This window comes from Bactrocera latifrons, unplaced genomic scaffold (genome assembly GCF_001853355.1).
Source record: "Bactrocera latifrons isolate USDA-ARS-PBARC rearing strain unplaced genomic scaffold, ASM185335v1 scaffold_646, whole genome shotgun sequence".
In the NCBI taxonomy this organism is placed as follows: domain Eukaryota; kingdom Metazoa; phylum Arthropoda; class Insecta; order Diptera; family Tephritidae; genus Bactrocera; species Bactrocera latifrons.
This window is the reverse complement of record NW_017537319.1, coordinates 85300-100667: the sequence shown is the minus strand read 5'-3', so window position 1 is coordinate 100667 and position 15368 is coordinate 85300. Positions and strand designations below refer to the sequence as shown.

The 15368-nt window shown below is 32.2% G+C and overlaps 4 protein-coding genes and 1 long non-coding RNA gene across 11 annotated transcripts; 2 read left to right on the top strand and 3 right to left on the bottom strand.

The window, feature by feature from the left end:
• Positions 1-3139: 3139 nt before the first annotated feature.
• Positions 3140-3783, bottom strand: LOC108975423. Its single transcript, XR_001993872.1, has 2 exons — positions 3597-3783; positions 3140-3518 (listed from the first exon to the last, which is right to left on the bottom strand). It is a non-coding gene; the product is annotated as an uncharacterized LOC108975423 (long non-coding RNA).
• Positions 3784-4118: 335 nt separating this feature from the next.
• LOC108975429 (trypsin-4-like) lies at positions 4119-9272 on the bottom strand. Of its 2 annotated transcripts, XM_018943912.1 has the most exons (4): positions 9230-9272; positions 5235-5482; positions 4705-5159; positions 4119-4365 (listed from the first exon to the last, which is right to left on the bottom strand). In XM_018943912.1, the coding sequence occupies exons 2-4, from the start codon at positions 5361-5363 to the stop codon at positions 4173-4175; spliced, it is 777 nt and encodes a 258-aa protein (XP_018799457.1). In that variant the 5' UTR covers positions 5364-5482; positions 9230-9272; the 3' UTR covers positions 4119-4172. The 2 variants fall into 2 exon arrangements, with proteins under 2 accessions (XP_018799457.1, XP_018799456.1); XM_018943911.1 differs by lacking the exon at positions 9230-9272 and having other exon boundaries at positions 5235-5613.
• On the top strand, positions 6113-9016 carry LOC108975427 (protein ABHD18). 2 transcript variants are annotated; one of them, XM_018943905.1, is made up of 7 exons: positions 6116-6367; positions 6802-7069; positions 7375-7487; positions 7684-7822; positions 7888-7977; positions 8028-8734; positions 8803-9016. In XM_018943905.1, exons 1-7 carry the CDS (start codon positions 6276-6278, stop codon positions 8930-8932), a joined length of 1539 nt encoding a protein of 512 aa, XP_018799450.1. In that variant the 5' UTR covers positions 6116-6275; the 3' UTR covers positions 8933-9016. The 2 variants fall into 2 exon arrangements, with proteins under 2 accessions (XP_018799451.1, XP_018799450.1); XM_018943906.1 differs by lacking the exon at positions 6802-7069 and having other exon boundaries at positions 6113-6367.
• A 159-nt stretch (positions 9273-9431) lies between the features above and the next one.
• On the top strand, positions 9432-12241 carry LOC108975428 (Y-box factor homolog). Of its 3 annotated transcripts, none has more exons than XM_018943908.1 (5): positions 9432-9791; positions 10260-10919; positions 10984-10989; positions 11062-11171; positions 11826-12241. In XM_018943908.1, exons 1-5 carry the CDS (start codon positions 9671-9673, stop codon positions 11871-11873), a joined length of 945 nt encoding a protein of 314 aa, XP_018799453.1. In that variant the 5' UTR covers positions 9432-9670; the 3' UTR covers positions 11874-12241. The 3 variants fall into 3 exon arrangements, with proteins under 3 accessions (XP_018799453.1, XP_018799452.1, XP_018799455.1); XM_018943907.1 differs by having other exon boundaries at positions 9433-9791; positions 10981-10989; XM_018943910.1 differs by lacking the exon at positions 10984-10989 and having other exon boundaries at positions 9433-9791.
• An 851-nt stretch (positions 12242-13092) lies between these two features.
• Positions 13093-14359, bottom strand: LOC108975420. Of its 3 annotated transcripts, XM_018943896.1 has the most exons (5): positions 13750-14359; positions 13559-13692; positions 13393-13498; positions 13194-13335; positions 13093-13132 (listed from the first exon to the last, which is right to left on the bottom strand). In XM_018943896.1, exons 1-4 carry the CDS (start codon positions 14237-14239, stop codon positions 13217-13219), a joined length of 849 nt encoding a protein of 282 aa, XP_018799441.1. In that variant the 5' UTR covers positions 14240-14359; the 3' UTR covers positions 13093-13132; positions 13194-13216. The 3 variants fall into 3 exon arrangements, with proteins under 3 accessions (XP_018799441.1, XP_018799440.1, XP_018799442.1); XM_018943895.1 differs by lacking the exon at positions 13093-13132 and having other exon boundaries at positions 13148-13335; XM_018943897.1 differs by lacking the exon at positions 13093-13132 and having other exon boundaries at positions 13234-13335; positions 13397-13498.
• Positions 14360-15368: the final 1009 nt, after the last annotated feature.

The following is a 15368-nucleotide window of genomic DNA, read 5'->3' as shown; positions in this document are numbered from 1 at the left end:
CTCCAGCTTCGGCTGGGAAATTGACGTTCGCCAACGCATACGACCGTAAATTCTGTGAAGCTGACCCAATTAGCTTTTTTAAAAATAATGTAGTCCACAATGTAAATGGTTGTCCACAGAAACGAAATCAGGAGGCTTATTGATCGAGATAATTATGGGCGGATGGTCTGATTAGCATAGGTCGCCAGGTTATGTTATTTATCAGACCACCGCTAGCAATAGTAATATCAGGCGAGATATTACAGGTGCCCATAATTCTGTACAAGACGGTTCTCACCACGAAGTAGTGCACCTATATTCGGGCGATATCCTTCAGGGTAACATGTAACTGGGGGGATGTATATATTAAATATTTCGAGCTCGACATCGCCTGACCGCATAGCTATGCCCTGACATTCTAGGGTAGTATCTCTGCGGTCGATGTCCTCATCGATTAGACGATACTGCACGGAGTTGTGCAATATGAAGGCTAGGCCGCTACCATTATCTCGCTCGCGATCTTTACGTAAAACGTTGAAACCGGCACAATTCAGAAGATCTGAGCGCCTGTTTAACTTGGTTTCTTGGACCGCAGCTATCACGTTCCCGATTCATAAGTGCAACTATCTCCTCGATGTTGCTCTGGAGTCCGTTGCAGTTAAATTGGAGTACTCAGGTTTGTCGCCGATGTCCGTGAGTGATCCTGGGGTTGAGGGAGTGAGTGTAGGTGGTGATTGTTGCAGCTGCAGAACCCGCAGGGGCGGTTGTCGCTCTGGGGTGTTTGTTGGCGACGCCACAGTAGTGTATGGTACCACGTAAGATGGCTCCATACATTGCATGTATTGCACTTGACTGGGGTGGAGTTTGGGTGGAGCCTTTTTGCGCATACACAGCAGAAAAATTCCTCCGGGCCCGGGTTGGACTCAATGCCAGCACGAGTCAGGAGGATACAGAGCAACCCTGCTGCAAAGCGTTGCTCTAATAACGACAAACACGAATTAGTACTCACCGATCCAAAAATCGCAGAAAACACAGCCCTTAGTCGGATAAAAGCCGAGTCAATTCCGGTACGTGGAACCGGCTGTCGCGGGAATTGCCTCGGGCGATTCTCTTATGCTGTCGCCCATTACGTTCATATGAGCAATTTGTGTTGCGCAACTCTGTTCGAGTTTTTTTCTCAATATCTTTTATATCATTTTCTCAATTTTTTGTGCTGTACGGCTACGCTATACTTAATGCCTGTTGCGTTGTTATTTGGATACTGAAGCGTGAGGATGTTAATTTACAGTGTTTATGAAATTTTAAAAAGTGGTGAGTTGAATAAATTTATTTTTAAATTTTCTGTTTATTAATAATATTATATAAAAAGTAAAGTGGACACAAGGGCTAATTGAAAAATTAATATATTTGGTAGAAGCGCAGGAGTGTATTTATAGCATAAAGTCACCGTTATATTTGAACCGGAATGTTTTCTTATAGGTATTTGGGCCACTTATCACATATATTAATCAGTTCTGTGAATTAAGAAATACATTTTATTTATAATTCAAAATCAAAACAAATATTATACAACACACCTTCACATACATATATCACTATCGTCTGAATCAATTTGTATGGCTTCCTTTATACATTTCACAATGTCTTTAATTAATTAGATTTTTTTGTCATACTCCATTTTCTAAAATATTTATATTATAATATGTATATTTGTGTACATATTTGCAAATTACTTACCAAAAGATGAAATTAAATATTTTAAATATATAAAAAATATTAATTTCAAAAAAACATACGCAAATGCAACAATGTATTACGAAAGAAAGAACACGAATGCCGAAAAACGTCGCAGCGAACTGTTACGAATAAGAAAACAAAGCGTGTTGCTGAACACTGAAAACTCGCCGCGATTCCACTCTCCTCGTCGCCCCCTCGCCTTTAAACCAAGACTTGCCGCAACAAGAGTTGACGCTTTTAATAACAGACATTGAGCGCGACAGACTGCAGTCGACATCTGTCAAATATTAAAATACACCCGTTCTTATGGGCACAATTATGTAGTTGTGCAGCTGCCTCAATACAGAGGCGTAGAAAAATAAATCTACGTTCTCTCAGGCTACTTATAGAGTGTTACATTTTACAGGGAAAATAAAAAAAATATTGGGTAATCTAGCCTGTTTTTTGACATTTTTTTCATAGAAATATCTATTCTACAATAGAACTTTTTCACTTATCATGAGGAATATCGTAGAGTGTATAAACCATGTTAGGGAGAATGAGATGCGTTTTTTTCACTGGCGAACACAATTTCTTATGTTTTGATCATCTGAAACACAAAAACCCAATTTATTCTTAAAAAGTACGTGAATCATGAGAAATTTGATAAATAAAAAAGTAATTGACGTTTATTTTTTTTAATTTTTTCATAATTTAAAATTATGAATCTAGTAGGGACGATAGCCAGGCGTTTTGTGAACAATTAAAAAATAATAAGCAAATCAGTTGAGTAGTTCGACTGGAATCATGTCCGCCAGTTTAAAAAGTGTGTTTTGAGAAAAACGTGTTTAAAGTGCCAGGTGTGCACTCCGAGCGCCCCGAACGTCGAGCGGTATTATTTTTTTTGGGAATTTTCCGAAACCTTCCAATGGTAAAGTGGATTTCTACATTAATTCTAATGGTGAAAGAGAAAGAAAGAGAACAAAAAAAAAAAAAGATGACCCCTTATTATGTTTCATTTGCTTTTAAACGTCAGAGAAATTTTAATTTGATTAAATATTACCACGTTGGAAAAAATATATTCAAACCCTGCAAAAAATTGTGCGACTAATCTCTAAAGAGAGTATTCCGGGACTAGTCTCGATGTGGAACAATTGAGTATTAATTAGTCGCAACTAGTCTCAAACGKKTATAAYTGGAGATCAATTAGTCTCAATTAATCCCTATCGGGTACTATTGGGAAAAAAGTTAGAATTTTGGCAAAAATACATTCATAAATTTCAAAGCAAAGTTACTGAATTTCCTTCCATTCAATTGTCATAACCTATTACATTAAAAAAAAAACCATAAGTAATGAATTTCGTACATGTCTTTGCACTAGCAAGAGGCGGTGTACAAAAACATTGAAACTTTTTACAAACTGAAAAATTTTTATAAGAAATTGTAATCAGAACGAAAGATAATTGAACTATCTCCATTTTCATATGCGTTAACATTGTATATTTTTAAACATGCTTATAAAACAAAGCCCATGCTAACAACATTTTGTATTTCGACATGTACTTTTGACTTGCATAAAACAATAAATATAGCCTTGAAGCATTTACAAAATAAATGAATTTTTTTTAATTCATTATGGATTAAAAGATAATTAAACTATCTTTCTTTTAGTATACATTAACATWAAYAATTTCCAAACATTTTTATGAAAAATAGCTTTTTCTAACAGAATTTTATATTTCAATCATGTACGTATTTGACTTAAGAGCGGCATTCAAATGTAGGCTTCCATGATGATACTTGGTTTTTAATAAAATCTGGATCTGTAAAAGCATTGATAATAGATTCAAGAGCAACAATATAATCCACCAATAAATGCTTACTTAAAAAAACCAACATACCTTATTATCAAATCCCCTGCAGAACGTTCCAGACTCTGATGAAATCCGAATGTGCGGTTGTTCGCACTTATATCAAAAAAATCCCAAAGCGCTAGCAAACGCAGGAGACAAAATTCTAAAATGTGTCTAATAACTAAAAAGTTGAATGAACATTTTTTTGCAAGAAACAATTTTTTGATTGTAAATTTTGGCAAGTAATGACACTTCAAAAACAACAACAGCAAAATAATACAATAAGTACAGTAATATTTCTAAAAATTTTGTTTATTTTTAACTTTACTTTAATAAAAAAGAAATATTTTTAAAATTGTAATAAAAATAAACTTAGTGATCTGTGCCTGTAATTAAAGTTCTTTAAAAAACTTTTCTTATAAATTAAAAATAAATTAAATATTAGTAAGTAAACCTGAATATAAAATTTATGTTACCATTACCATAATTTTATCTTTCGAGCTCAATTCAAAATGCTTTTTAAACTACCTACTACCCAATCTGCATCTATTAAATGTATTTTTAAATGTCTAAATATGTTCATCGTTTTTATTATAAAATAGTTATATTTTGACTTTTACACAATTATAATCCAGTCATCAGCTTGATCCAAATACGTACAGCGGAATAAGACAAACGAGTATAAATGCCTGGATAGTGGGGATCTGCGCAACCAACTCCCCAACTAACTACACCGATTAAAATGTTACTACTTTGTATTGGACCACCGCTATCTCCTTGACAGGCATCCGTGTTTCTAGCTGCCGCACAGAACATTCTAAGAAGAAACACATATGTATTAATCATATTAGTCTAATAACTAAACTCCAGCTAGTATTAATTCAATATTAAAATAAAAACACAAATCCAAAATCATACACACATACGTGATATAACATTGGAAAAATAGTATATGCTGTTTTCTTTGAGAATTGAGAAAGACATTTCTTTATGTTTAAGGAGATTTTTCCTATCACATTTTTCATTACCTTAAAACGTAAAAACGATTGTCATATGCATGGTGAACAGAAAAGCTACATTTATAATTTGTTTAAAGATTAGAGTTTTTAAATATAAAAATTATACTTAGTTAATATACTTTAAATACGTTACTTACGCTTCGGTGACAATTCCTTGTGATTTCATTAATTCGGAACATTTCTGTTGATTTACTATTTTAACGCTTGTATACTTTAAGAGCTCCGACAAAACATGCTCCGATGAACTCATATGTCCCCATCCACTAACCACCGCTTCCTTGTTATCCATAATCAGTGTATTTTGGGAAGGTAATTTTATGGGATGTACGAATTTGCCACGTAGACGATTTTTTTGTGTTCGTAGTAGCGCCACATCAAAATTCATTGTGCCACTATTGTACAAAGGATGTTTATATATCTTCGATATCGACACAACTTCCCCGCCTGCACCCCGATTTGAGCTACCGATGCGTAAAGAATATACTCTCGGTTGCTTTTCAAAAGCTTCTATGCAATGTGCGGCCGTTACTACCCAATCTGCATCTATGACCGAACCGCCACAAACATGAATTGAATAACGGCGCAATGAAACCTAAATATATACATATGTATGTACATTTTTAGGCGATGCTGAATTTTGGACAAAATATTTGAAAGTAATAGTTACTTGATATGGAAAATCTTCAATGCGTCCTTCTTTTCCGTTTACAATGCGTATTTGAGCGGAAGTGTGTGTAAGTATAGTGCTAAATAAAAGCAGTATTGATAACATTTTTTGAAACTTTTTGGCTAGCATCCTCTTCTGTTCGATAGTTCAATAAAAGTGTTGTTTAAAATAAAAATTATTCGCACATTGAAATCAAATTTATCAATGATTACACGTTCTTCGTAATGTCTTACATGTATTGATAGTGACTGTTAAGAAAGAGATATGAATTTGTGATTCTATAATATGCAGACATCTTTCATTCTGATAAGAAGCTGGGTGAATTCAATGAAGAAGTAAAATATTTGTCATTCCAATTTCAGTAAAATTTGACAATATTTAATTGAAGGTACTAAAAATGAGACGAGGTGTAGGAGTATAATATTACTTTAATCTCTTAATTTATTTCACAGTACTGTATAATAAGATTCCTTAATTTATACTTCTAAAAGTTTCAAACTCCCGAACAATATTTAAACGAATGAATTTGCTCTTGTTTACGTCTAATAACACATACATTCCTAAATATATAATATAATTTTTTGAATTTACATACAATAAGGAATATGCATTTTTTACCATTAGAAATCTATTCCCATATAACCATACGATCGATGATAACTATATATAAATTTATATTCCAATTAATTTATATTATATTTTTTAATCCAAAAAAATAAACATTTTATTAATATGGAATGCTCCGACTTAATTTTTCACATATAAGAATATAAAAATATTTTTGTCGTTATGCTTTATTAGTTTTATATATAATATATTATGATCAATAGCTGCTATATTCTACAGATTTTCTAAAGGTTAAAGTAACAGCTGTTTATCAGCATTGATAAGGCTTTCAATTAACAGATTGTCACTCTCTGACGTTTTGTCTCTACACATTTCACATAACTTCAATACATTTTATTCAAAATTTCTATAATGTTTTACAAAAAACTTTTGGCGGAAATTTTTGCAAAATTTTATACCGGTTTTTGTTGAATTATGCCACCGAGTAAACTCGACAGCATTTACCGTCGTATGTTGATCACGCGGTTTTTTGAAAAAGGATGGGGAACACCAGAAAATTTACAAAGGTATGCCTATCTTTATATAAGATTAGTAGCATGTGTAAATTTGTACCTACATATATTCTTATTGGTATTCTAATGTTAATTGTTAAACGCCAAAAATATAATTTAAGTAAGTGAAGTACTTTTCATTGAATAACATAATATTTCAGTGACCAAAATCGTGCGCCTACTTTACAAATTTTTTAAATTGGTTCGTTAGTTTCTCAATAATAAAGAGAAGTTTTATCGCCACTAAATTATATGAATCCATTATTTCATTTGATTTGTCGAATTTGTTTAAAAAACATTTTTCCTATCATAATCGATTTTAATGGTTAACTTACTAATGTTCAAGGATCGAGATGACGGGCATAATTTTTTTCAGGAAACAAATATAACTATAGGCATCATACTACTAAAATCAATTTAGTTTTTTTATGTTTTATTTACATTTTTAGGCTATTCGAGTTTCGTAAAATCATTTCACGGCGAGAGACGTGTTATAAATTAATACCTCAAGATTATCCGGTAGAAATTACTAGAAATAATAAATATTCTGATTGCTCCATATTGGAGGGAAAATTTATTTCGCCTTTGGAACTACATTTGCCCGGTGTAGTGCCAAAAGCTGCACAAGATGCTCATTTTCAAGTAATATTGCCCAAAAAATGGAGAGAAGAAAAATTCAAGCCAATGTGTATTCACTTAGCTGGCACTGGAGACCACGTATGTATAGTTTTCGGTTCTTCTCAATTTGTAAGCTTATAAAAAGTTTTAAGACAATTAATAAACCCATATTGCTAAACAAAATTACTTTAACGAAACAAAATAACACCATGCTACTTTTTACACTGTAATATTAATTAAATATGTATATAATATAATATAACGCATTCTGGAAATTATGTGTCATAGTCTAAAATACTTTCACAAATTTCCGTTCACAAAAAAGCCAACAAAACAAAATTTCAAAAATATTAATGAACATAATAAAAAAATATAAAGTGTATATGTACATTCTATTGTTGCAGTTTTACTGGCGAAGAAGAAACTTTATTGCCAAACCTTTACTTAAGGATGCCAATATTGGAGCTATAATATTAGAAAATCCTTTTTATGGACTAAGGAAACCAGATCATCAAGTGTAATTAACATATTTACATAATTCGTTGTTAATATATCTACCGACTCATGTATGAACTTGTTCTACGCATTTTTAATCAAGACAAAATATATAATATATTAATCTTTTATTTTGAATTTTTTTGTTATTTTACATATTCTTAATTTTCAGTAGTTTTGCTATATGTTCTTATATGTCAGTTTTGCTTCTTGAACAGGCGCTCAAATTTACAAAACGTTTCCGATATATTCGTAATGGGTGGTTGCTTAATATTAGAATGTTTGGTACTGTTACATTGGTGCGAAAGGAATGGTCTTGGACCTCTAGGGATAACCGGGTTATCTATGGGAGGACATGTAATTTTTTACAATTTCAATTTAAATAAAAGCTTTACTTCTCATACTGATATTTTTTCTTTTAGATGGCTTCTCTAGCAGCGACGAATTGGCCTAAGCCTCTTGTGCTTGTTCCATGTCTTTCGTGGTCTACTGCTGCACCTGTATTTACTACAGTATGTATTGTAACCTTAAGCTGAAATATTTAACAGTTTCAATTTTTAAGGGAGTAATGAGTCAATCTATCAATTGGGACATGCTTGAAACTCAATACCATTCGGATGGTAAATACAGCGAACGATTATCAAAGATGGTTACAGTGGTAGATGATGCTTTTGCGGCTGGTCAGAAATTTATTAAAAACTTCAATCAATCTCTGCAAGCGCTTAAAAATGATATCAATGATAATAGACACGTTACAAATCAACCTTCTGATTCGCTTATCAATAATTACATAGAAGTTCAAAATAATCAAAATCAGTTAGAAATCAACAATTCGATTTTCCTCAAAGAAAACTTGGCGAGTCATATTAATAGCAATAAAAGTAGTTTTCAATTAATGAATAATGAAAAGTCGAACAAAGCACTGCAACGAGAAGATCAAAAGGAGCAATCAGCGTTAACAAAACTGATGAGATTCATATTACCTATGGCTGCACAAAGTGACAATAAGAAAATAGATATAACAAAAACAAATTGGTGGGAACGCGAAGCTTTACAATTCATGCGCGGTATGATGGACGAATGTACGCATTTGAAAAATTTTTCGGTGCCATTTGATACATCCTTAATAATAGCCGTTTGCGCTAAAGATGATGCCTATGTGCCACGTGAAGGTTGCGCTAGTCTTGAGGATATATGGCCGGGTGTGGAAGTGCGATACCTCGATGCTGGTCACGTGAGCGCCTACGTTTTGCATCAGAAACTATTCAGGTATATTATTTACGTTATGAAAAACATATAAATATTGCATTGACAACTAATAAATTACATACTTTTAGAAAATGTGTAATAGAAGCGTTCGAGAGGTCAAAGCAAATTTACACAATGGACGCCGGGAACATTGGTGAAGATTTGAAGCCAACATTAACTTATAAAGAGCTTGTTAATAAATATACAAATTCTATATAATTATTTAATTATGATAAACACATATTTTTTAACCAATTTACACAACCACAAATATACTGTTGACTAATTTTTATGACATTGTAATTTGCATTGCGTTTGACTGAAATTTTTCTGCTTAAGCGCTTTAACCGCAATATCTTAAAAGTTGTGAATTTTGTTTTAAATAAATTATACTTTCTTACTTCAAAATACATATATTTCTCTATTCTAACCTACATTTTTCGAGTATATTGTTAGTAAATATATATTTTTATAAACAGGCTTTTAAATAATAAAAAAAAAAACCTGCATACATACATCACAACAGTTGATGCAATAACGGTAACGACTAATAAGTGCTGCTGTCTAATGTCAGAACATGATTTTGGCTGCTTTCAATGAAACTAGAAGAAATTTTTTGTTAAATAAACCGCCGTGAATATTGCCAACCGATAACATAAGAGACGATATATAAATATATCGATATAATTGGGTCATGTTGTCAGCGGCTTGTGTAACCAGCGGAAGATGCCATTTTGTCAATCGAATAAGATCTGGAAAGAACACCATTGCGATACAGCAGAAAAGAATTGGGAGTGATTTTTTACCATCCATCACTCAAAATTAACAACAGAGTAGTTGAAAGAGTCCCTAACATCAACAAAAACACCAACAGATTAAAAAGCTAACAAAATATCGTGAATACAACATTTTAAGGAGAGAAAAATAAGTACATACGAGATTTTTGTAAGCTAGAAAATGGCAGACTCAGACAAACAGCTACCGATTGAGCAGCAGCAGCAACAACACCAGCAGGATATTGACGAAGGTGATGCTGTTCAGGCCCAATTGAAATCGCTGCCACCGAAGGAAGTCATTGGTAATTAGTAAAACATTTACATCTTTTTGTGAAGTGAAATACATATGTAAAGTGTAGAATTACAAGCGGAAAGAAAAACGGAGAATTACAAAACTTTTTTTTTGTTTTTATGTTTAAAGTACTATTTTAAAACTATAAATCGGTCATACTAATTACTTGTGTGCTATAAGGGAACAAATTTTCTAATGATATAAATGAAGAGCATGTAGCGGCGCTGAAAATAGAAATTTTTCACCTAAATACACACCCGACGCCATTTTGTTGGTGCAATGTGCGCGGTCGCCGGCGCGTAAAAGTTCTGTTCGTTTATTAACCGGTCACAGCTGCGTTTGGCTCAAACAACGTGGTTTATGGAAAATATAATTCAGCCAATAAACTTTATTTTTTATTTGATTTATTGTGTCTTTCTTTAGCTTTGTAACTATTTTTGTAATGTATGAACTGAAAAAAATAATTTTTTTTTTTTAGCAACCAAAGTAACTGGTACTGTAAAATGGTTCAATGTAAAGAGCGGTTATGGTTTCATCAATAGAAATGACACCAAAGAAGATGTGTTTGTTCATCAAAGCGCCATTGCAAGAAATAACCCGAAAAAAGCGGTGCGCTCAGTTGGCGATGGTGAAGTCGTCGAATTTGATGTTGTCATAGGAGAAAAAGGTAATGAAGCCGCCAATGTTACTGGTCCATCTGGTGAACCGGTACGTGGTAGTCAATTCGCCGCTGACAAACGCAGAAACTATCGCCCATGGAATAACCGCAATCGCCGCAAGCCTCAAGGTGGACAAGGACCAGACGGAAATGTTCAACAAGGTGTTGAAGGCGAAGTTAGATCTGACGGTCAACAGCAGCAACGTCCACAGCGTAACTACCGTCGTGGAGGTGGTCCAACCGGTGGCCCTGGTGGTCGTGGCGGTCGCGGTCGTCGTTTCAATAACTATTATCCACGAAATCAAGGTAGACGTTCAGGTGGCAGCGAAAGTGGATTGATCGAGGGCGGAAATGACCAGAACGCTGACTCCACACAAAGGGGCGGTGATGGTCAAGATTTGCCAGCGCGACGGCCACAAAGACGTTTCGTCCGGCGCAATTTCAATAATGGCGGAGGTAGACGTGGTCCACGCGATGATGGTAAATTGCCTTTTTCCTATTTTTTCTTATTGAATTTTATTAATTCGGTACGTTTTTACAGAAGTTTTCGGTAAATAGTACAACTGCCTCTTCATTTTATTTATGTCTGTCACAAATTTACATTACCTGGTATATTTTACAGGCAATGGTGGACAAGGACCTCCACGCAACAATCGTCCAAGACGAAACAGGAAACCCATCGGTGCTGGAGGTGGCTCTGGTGCCGAAGGTCAACATCAACAGTCTCAGCAGGTAAACTAAATCACTAAATACAGCGAACAAGATGCAGTTGTCGAGTAAGGCAGAATAATGAAATTGGTGGTATAACATCACGTCATAACCCTACCACTTAATTATATACATACATATATCGATAACACTTTCATATAATAGAAATCTTATAGTTTACGAGTTTTTTCAATTACCTTAAGTTGGTAATCTTTAATTTGCAAGAGTATATGAATAAATACTGCCAAACTGCAATTGTAAATTTTTATTTTATAAAATCGTGAATCAATACTCTAAAAATAATAAGCATATTAATATATCTAAAAATTATTGAAACTTCATTAGCGCTACTGCTGCTGCTATTGCTCCAATATAATTACATGTTTAAATATAATTTTTTAATTATTCTTAATAAGTAAAACTTGTTAATCTACGTACTTTTTCCTATCAGAGTATTTAACTAAAATCGCATTATTAATAATTTATAAAAAAAAATAAATTATGTTATAATTTATTTTAATTTATTTTATTTTTCATTTTGCATTACATTTCATTATCTTACCCGTAATACCTCCTACGTCTTCGATATCTACAACTTTATCAACTATCCACTTCCAATAACCAATTATCCCATCATCAACCAATAAAATTTTCGCCTATGAAATAAAATGCGGGTAGGACGTTGGTCACGAAGTGCAGAATACCACAACTGAAAGTACAGCATAATCCACCGGTTAGGTGACAATAATGCGATTCTACACCGAACAACCAACAAATCAAACAACAACAATTGCAACAGGAGTGGAATAGAAATAAAAAAAAAAACAGCTTATTAAAGAAAAAAACCAAATTAATTTTGTTTTATAAAGAAAAATGTATGTGGTAGAACGCATTACACAATACTAATCAAAAAAGAAAACTCTAGAAGCGAAATGTTAGTCCGCATGTACTATTAGCAATTTTTTTGTTTTTTTTTTGCTATACACATCAGTTATAATACAACATATGAGATGTCTTCACGATTAAGGATATTTTATATATATTCGTGAACTAATTAGGCTGATGATAAAAACTGTTAAATTTGATCCCTCTTTGGTTCTATATATTATTTTTTATAGGTATCTGTAAAATGTACATATGATTGTCATATTTGTCCATTATTATTATATTATATTATATATAAAATATTTATTTAATAAAACGTGTGCCTAATTTTAAATTTGATTTTCATTAAGCAATTTTTACCTCAAATTATCCTTCCTTAAAACGTTTTGACATTCAATACAATTATTATATAGGCAACAAATAGTTTTAACAAACGATATTCCAGCCGACATGTCCTCAAAGTACGTTCTTAAGCAAAATCTGCATAAAGTTACTTTAATTTTTCGTTCATTTAAATTTTTCCACAGATATCTGTGCTAATATTAATTTTCAATAAGGCTCGTTTTATTAAATTATATAAATTTTAATTTGTGCTCATTACTTTTTTAATTTACAAAATATTGTTATACATTTTAATGTGCTTACCACAGATTAAACCCAACTAACTATTGAGGCAAATACACAAAAATGTAATATATTGATTTGATTGGTATAACAATATTATGATCACATATTTTGGAAAAATTTTCATCTTCAAATGGGTTAGTAAATCGTAACTTTACAAATTTCGCATTGCTCTTACATACTCGTAAAACATAATTAAATACTAAATGTCCAAAAGAAGCATATAAACGCATACATATGTAATTCATTTGTTTTTGGAAAAAATAAAATAAAAAAATTGCAAAACCCTAAATAAATCTTATTAGAAACATATTTTTAAATGGTATTTTTATTATGACAATTTCAATAGAAAATTTGATGAGAGTGTACATAATTTAACTTTTATATATAAAAACCTTTGCTTCTGAAAATTAATATGTATGTTAGGGTGTCCGTTATTTCCAAGTTGATTTTTTTATACAAACGCCCCTTTTTGCCTAAAAAATAAGGACTCAATGTAAACGAGGTGTATATTTTCAATTTAAACATTTGTAATACAATATTTCCAGCTATTAATGGGACTAATTTAACGTTAAAATTTGATCCGTGACGCGAGTTATTAAGGGTTCAAGTACGTTATTCTTCAGTTTTGAACCCCAGAGATTTGTTAGAGTATCTCGAGCAATATTTACTTCGTTCCCTAGGAAAATAATTTCAAAATCAAATATATCTCTAAATAGAATATATATTTAATTACCAACTGTTGACGGTATAACCAAAGTTAGGTAGATAACTATATTTTCAGCAACCGGACTATGTGTATCACATATAGTGTGCAAAGCAGGAGCTGCTTCTGCGGGAATCTGTCGAAATTTAAAATAACATATTTTTTTATAATTCAAACCATTTATAAACTATCTTACGGCATTCAAGTTAATGATAAGAGCAACGCGCCCTTTTTGAATTTTTTCTTTAAACTTTAATATAGCATATCCGTAGTCTTCCATTGCTCTCGGGGATGTGAAATCTAATTCGCTCATCTCAATTAACTGACCACCTTAAATTCGACCATCTTTTATTAGCATGTACTTATTGGTTAGAATATAAAACTTACCAAAACATTGGGAAGTCTCTTTAGCAATTTCCCCAACTATGCTTTTCAATTTCCTGTTATCATTGTGTACAAAAAGATTTACAAAGGGACTTTTTGTGCGGTCTCTTAAAATATTTTCAACACCACTAGATAGAGTATGCCATATTTTGGAATGCTGGTTTTTATACTTTTGGTGCAGCATTTCAAATGAACATGTCTTTTCTTTATTACTTACACATATGACGGCAACTAATAAAACTACCAATAACAAGGCTATCCATAAACATTTGGTAGATGGTTTATCAACATAATCTTTTTCCTTTATGCCTTTGAAACTTTCCGGAACCAATTTTGATAATAGCTCATTGCTTGTGTTTGAACTATCATCATGTTCTTCTTCAACTGTATACATTTGCCCATCGATATCTTCCGAATCATTAAACTCATCTGAATTATTTGGGTGAATTGACCTTCTATACGTAATTCCTAGAGAGTTTACTTGAGATGACATAATTTATGTCTATTTAATAATTAGTACACAAATATAATAGGAAAATTGTTGAAAACTGGCAAAAACAATATAGACCTATTCTCATACAACTCTTATAGCAGAACCATTCTCAAAACCATGGTAAAAGAGAGTAGAGAAAGTCCCATTCACCGTAGAAAAAGAGCCATTCACAGTCCTTAACCTACCCCCCAAGTGTACGTTCACAATAAAAGCATCAATGCCACCTCTGGTGAATACGGGTGGCGAGAGGTTAAAACGGGCTGCGTAAAGCAAAAATGCTTTAATATTAAATTATAAATTTACAGTAGTATATTTATTCATTTATAAATACTATTTTAAATTTTGCTTATAGAATGAAATTTACTGCTGTTATCAAAAGATTTAATTATATCTTCTTGATATAAATAAATATGCTATATATTTTTAAGCGTTTTAGTTAACTTATTTATGAACAAATTGGAAATTATTTTTGATAATGAGTGGACCAAAAGAGATAACTATTGTCATAAAATTTGGTATTACATATCATACTAATTCGTCTAAATAGTAAAACGCAATTTTAATGTAAGATAAATCAAGAGATAATTATAATAGCCATGTTTCTTATATTTAAAGTATACATTTTAGTAATCACAAACTACTTACACTTTTTATGTCTCAGAATTTAGCTATACGCCGGCWATCAGGAATTATACTAGTTCCCAAATGGAGTGTTTGACTATTCTAACAGATTTACCATATTATTTTTTAGTTCTAATCTAATTTTATAAATAAAAAGGATTCTTAAAGGAATTGTTTTTTTTAATATATGTATATAGTACTAAAAAGAAGTTTAAATTAGCATGACAAAATAGTGTTGCGTAACTATGTAAAGACGTAACTATTTTGTCATGCTCAATAGCAATACTGACATAATATTTAAACAAATGATGAAATGTAGATGCAAATGTTTCTTTTCAAATCGCTGCTTGGCCACCAACGCCACCAACTTTTATTTGATGAGTGTTGTTTATTATTTGCTTGGCTGTTGTTGTTAGCGTTGTTGCCATTATAGTAGTTTTGTGCAAACATACGTAGTAGCTCTTCCCGATGTTCTATCGGTTTTGGTGGAGCTGGTTCCTCCCACTCT

Coding starts and splice junctions, on each gene's coding strand:
- LOC108975428 (XM_018943907.1), top strand. CDS start 9,671: ATGGCAGACTCAGACAAACAGCTACCGATTGAGCAGCAGCAGCAACAA. Junction 9,792..10,259: donor GCCACCGAAGGAAGTCATTG/GTAATTAGTAAA, acceptor TTTTTTTTTTAG/CAACCAAAGTAACTGGTACT. Junction 11,172..11,825: donor AACATCAACAGTCTCAGCAG/GTAAACTAAATC, acceptor AAATGCGGGTAG/GACGTTGGTCACGAAGTGCA.
- LOC108975427 (XM_018943905.1), top strand. CDS start 6,276: ATGCCACCGAGTAAACTCGACAGCATTTACCGTCGTATGTTGATCACG. Junction 7,488..7,683: donor AGGAAACCAGATCATCAAGT/GTAATTAACATA, acceptor CTTCTTGAACAG/GCGCTCAAATTTACAAAACG. Junction 7,823..7,887: donor GGTTATCTATGGGAGGACAT/GTAATTTTTTAC, acceptor TTTTTCTTTTAG/ATGGCTTCTCTAGCAGCGAC.
- LOC108975429 (XM_018943912.1), bottom strand. CDS start 5,363: ATGCTAGCCAAAAAGTTTCAAAAAATGTTATCAATACTGCTTTTATTT. Junction 5,160..5,234: donor TTGAAGATTTTCCATATCAA/GTAACTATTACT, acceptor GTATATATTTAG/GTTTCATTGCGCCGTTATTC. Junction 4,366..4,704: donor CAAGGAATTGTCACCGAAGC/GTAAGTAACGTA, acceptor GTTTCTTCTTAG/AATGTTCTGTGCGGCAGCTA.
- LOC108975420 (XM_018943896.1), bottom strand. CDS start 14,239: ATGTCATCTCAAGTAAACTCTCTAGGAATTACGTATAGAAGGTCAATT. Junction 13,693..13,749: donor AGAGACTTCCCAATGTTTTG/GTAAGTTTTATA, acceptor GTCGAATTTAAG/GTGGTCAGTTAATTGAGATG. Junction 13,336..13,392: donor GGTTATACCGTCAACAGTTG/GTAATTAAATAT, acceptor TTATTTTCCTAG/GGAACGAAGTAAATATTGCT.